Source organism: Mandrillus leucophaeus, unplaced genomic scaffold (genome assembly GCF_000951045.1).
Source record: "Mandrillus leucophaeus isolate KB7577 unplaced genomic scaffold, Mleu.le_1.0 Scaffold104, whole genome shotgun sequence".
Classification (NCBI taxonomy): domain Eukaryota; kingdom Metazoa; phylum Chordata; class Mammalia; order Primates; family Cercopithecidae; genus Mandrillus; species Mandrillus leucophaeus.
Window position 1 is genome coordinate 528,896 of NW_012098543.1, and position 3,259 is coordinate 532,154.

Consider the following 3,259-nt stretch of genomic DNA (forward strand, 5'->3'; position numbering starts at 1 on the left):
GCTTTACCTCATGAACTCATCAGAGGTTGCTGATGAGTCCTCCACAAAACTTTCATTCCTCTCCCCTAGATCCCCAGGAAGCCTACAGAGACTATGTCCGCAGGAGATTCCGGCTCACGGAAGACCGCAATGCGCGCCTAGGGGAATGTGTCAACCTCAGCCACCGGTACACCCGGCTCCTGCTGGTGAAGGAGCACTCAAACCCCATGCAGGCCCAGCAGCAGCTTCTGGACATAGGCCGGGGACACGCGAGGACCGTGGGACACCAGGCCAGCCCCATCGAAATAGAGACCCTCTTTGAACCAGACGAGGAGCGCCCCGAGCCACCACGCACTGTGGTCATGCAAGGCGTGGCAGGGATAGGCAAGTCCATGCTGGCACACAAGGTGATGCTGGACTGGGCGGACGGGAAGCTCTTCCAAGGCAGATTTGATTATCTCTTCTACATCAACTGCAGGGAGATGAACCAGAGTGACACGGAATGCAGCATGCAAGACCTCATCTCCAGCTGCTGGCCCGAGCCCAGCGCGCCTCTCCAGGAGCTCGTCCGAGTTCCCGAGCGCCTCCTTTTCATCATCGACGGCTTCGATGAGCTCAAGCCTTCTTTCCACGATCCTCAGGGACCCTGGTGCCTCTGCTGGGCGGAGAAACGGCCCACGGAGCTGCTTCTTAACAGCTTAATTCGGAAGAAGCTGCTCCCTGAGCCATCTTTGCTGGTCACCACGCGGCCCACGGCTTTGGAGAAGCTCCACCGTCTGCTGGAGCACCCCAGGCACGTGGAGATCCTGGGCTTCTCTGAGGCAGAAAGGAAGGAGTACTTCTACAAGTATTTCCACGACACAGAGCAGGCGGGCCAAGTCTTCAATTATGTGAGGGACAACGAGCCTCTCTTCACCTTGTGCTTCGTCCCCCTGGTGTGCTGGGTGGTGTGTACCTGCCTCCAGCAGCAGCTGGAGGGTGGGGGGCTGCTGAGACAGACATCCAGGACCACCACGGCGGTGTACATGCTCTACCTGCTCAGTCTGATGCAACCCAAGCTCAGGACCGCACGCCTCCAGCCCCCACCCAACCAGAGAGGGTTGTGCTCCTTGGCGGCAGATGGGCTCTGGAACCAGAAAATCCTATTTGAGGAGCAGGACCTTCGGAAGCATGGCCTAGATGGGGCGGATGTCTCTGCCTTCCTCAACATGAACATCTTCCAGAAGGACATTAACTGTGAGAGGTACTACAGCTTCATCCACTTGAGCTTCCAGGAATTCTTTGCAGCTATGTACTATATCCTGGATGACGGGGAGCGTGGGGCAGGCCCAGACCAGGACGTGATCAGGCTGTTGACCGAGTATGGGTTTTCTGAAAGGAGCTTCCTGGCACTCACCATCCGCTTCCTGTTTGGACTCCTGAACGAGGAGACCAGGAGCTATCTGGAGAACAGTCTATGCTGGAAGGTATCACCGCACATCAAGAGGGAACTGTTGCAGTGGATCCGAAGCAAAGCTCAGAGCGACGGCTCCACCCTGCAGCAGGGCTCCTTGGAGTTCTTCAGCTGCTTGTATGAGATCCAGGAGGAGGAGTTTATCCAGCAGGCCCTGAGCCACTTCCAGGTAATCGTGGTCAGCAACATCGCCTCCAAGATGGAGCACATGGTCTGCTCCTTCTGTGTGAAGAACTGCAGGAGCGCCCAGGTGCTGCACTTGTATGGCGCCACCTACAGCGCTGACGGGGAAGACCGGGCGAGGTGCTCTGCAGGAGCGCACACACTGCTGGTGCAGCTGTAAGTATCCCTCGGGCTGCTCAGATTCATGCCTTTTTTTTTTTTTTTCTCTGTTGCCCAGGCTGGAGTGCACTGGCGTGACCTCAGCTCACTGCAACCTCCGCCTCCCGGGTTCAAGAGATTCTCCGTCTCAGCCTCCCAAGTAGCTGGGACTACAGGTGCCACCATGCCTGGCTAATTTTTGTATTTTTAGTAGAGACAGGGTTTCACCATGTTGGCCAGGGTGGTCTTGATCTCTTGACCTCATGATCTGCCCGCCTTGGCCTCCCAAAGTGCTGGGATTACAGGCATGAGCCGCGGCACCCGGCCCACGCTTTTTTTTTTTTTTTTAATGAAGTCTCTCCCAGTGTCCTAGGCTGGAGTGCAGTGGCGCGATCTCGGCTCACTGCAGCCTCTGCCTTCCAGGTTCAAGTGATTCTCCTGCCTCAGCCTCCTGAGTAGATGGGGTTACAGGTGCCCATCACCATGCTGGCATAATTTTTGTATTTTTAGTGGAGACGGGGTTTCACCATGTTAGCCAGGCTGGTCTTGAACTCCTGACCTCAAGTGATCCACCCGCCTTGGTCTTGAGCTTCATGCTCTTAACCAGTGCCTCTCAGCTAGGGGTGATTTTGCTCTGACATTTGGCCATGTCTGGAGACATGTTTTCTGGTGGTCACAAGTGGGAAGCAAGTAACACTTCCCACAACTGGGAAGCAAGTAACACTACTGACATCTAGTGGGTAAAGGCCAGGAATGCTGCAAACATCCTGCAGTACACAGGACAGTCCCTCTGGCCCCGAAGTGTCAATAGTGCCACAGCTGAGACTAAACACCACCCACTGGGACTAAATTGAGGTTGATGTCTGGGAGAATTTATTCAATCAACAAATATTACTAAGTCCCTTTTTCTTGAGAGAGTCTGGCTCTGTCACCAAGGCTGAACTGCAGTGGCACGATCTCAGCTCACTGCAACCTCCCCCTTGCATGTCTCAGCCTCCCGAGTAGCCGGGACCACAGGAGTGTGCCACCACACCCAGCTAACTTTTGTATTTTTTAGTAGAGACGGGGTATCACCATGTTGGCCAGGCTGGTCTTGAATTCTTGGCCTCAGCCTCCCAAAATGCTGGGATTATAGGTGTGAGCCACCACACCCAGCCTCTATGTCCCTTTTATCTGTGGACCCAGCACTGTTCTGTAGACAGAAGACTGTGTGAATAAGCCAATGCTCCTGGAGCACGCATCCTAATGAGAACGGAGACAGATAATAAAGAAACAAGTAAACCAACTAATTAATGATTAGGAGTTTCAGATAGAGTCAAGTGCAGCCTGGACAACATAATGAGATCCCCATCTCCAAAAATGTAAAATAAATTAGCTGGGCATGATGGTGTACACCTGTAGCCCCAGCTTCTCAGGAGGCTGAGGCAGGAGGATTGCTTAAGCCCGGGAGGTCAAGCTTGCAGTGAACCATGATCTCACCATGCACCCCAGCCTAGACAACAGGGC

The 3,259-nt window shown here is 54.2% G+C and overlaps 1 protein-coding gene across 1 annotated transcript in view; it reads left to right on the plus strand.

Annotated features, from left to right (window-relative positions):
- NLRP12 (NLR family, pyrin domain containing 12) overlaps nt 1–3,259 on the plus strand; it is a 35,685-nt gene that overhangs the window by 9,717 nt on the left and 22,709 nt on the right. The window contains exons 3-4 of the mRNA XM_011979578.1: nt 70–1,771; nt 2,759–2,776. Coding sequence (XP_011834968.1) covers nt 70–1,771; nt 2,759–2,776 — 1,720 coding nt within the window. The remainder of the gene's footprint in view (nt 1–69; nt 1,772–2,758; nt 2,777–3,259) is intronic.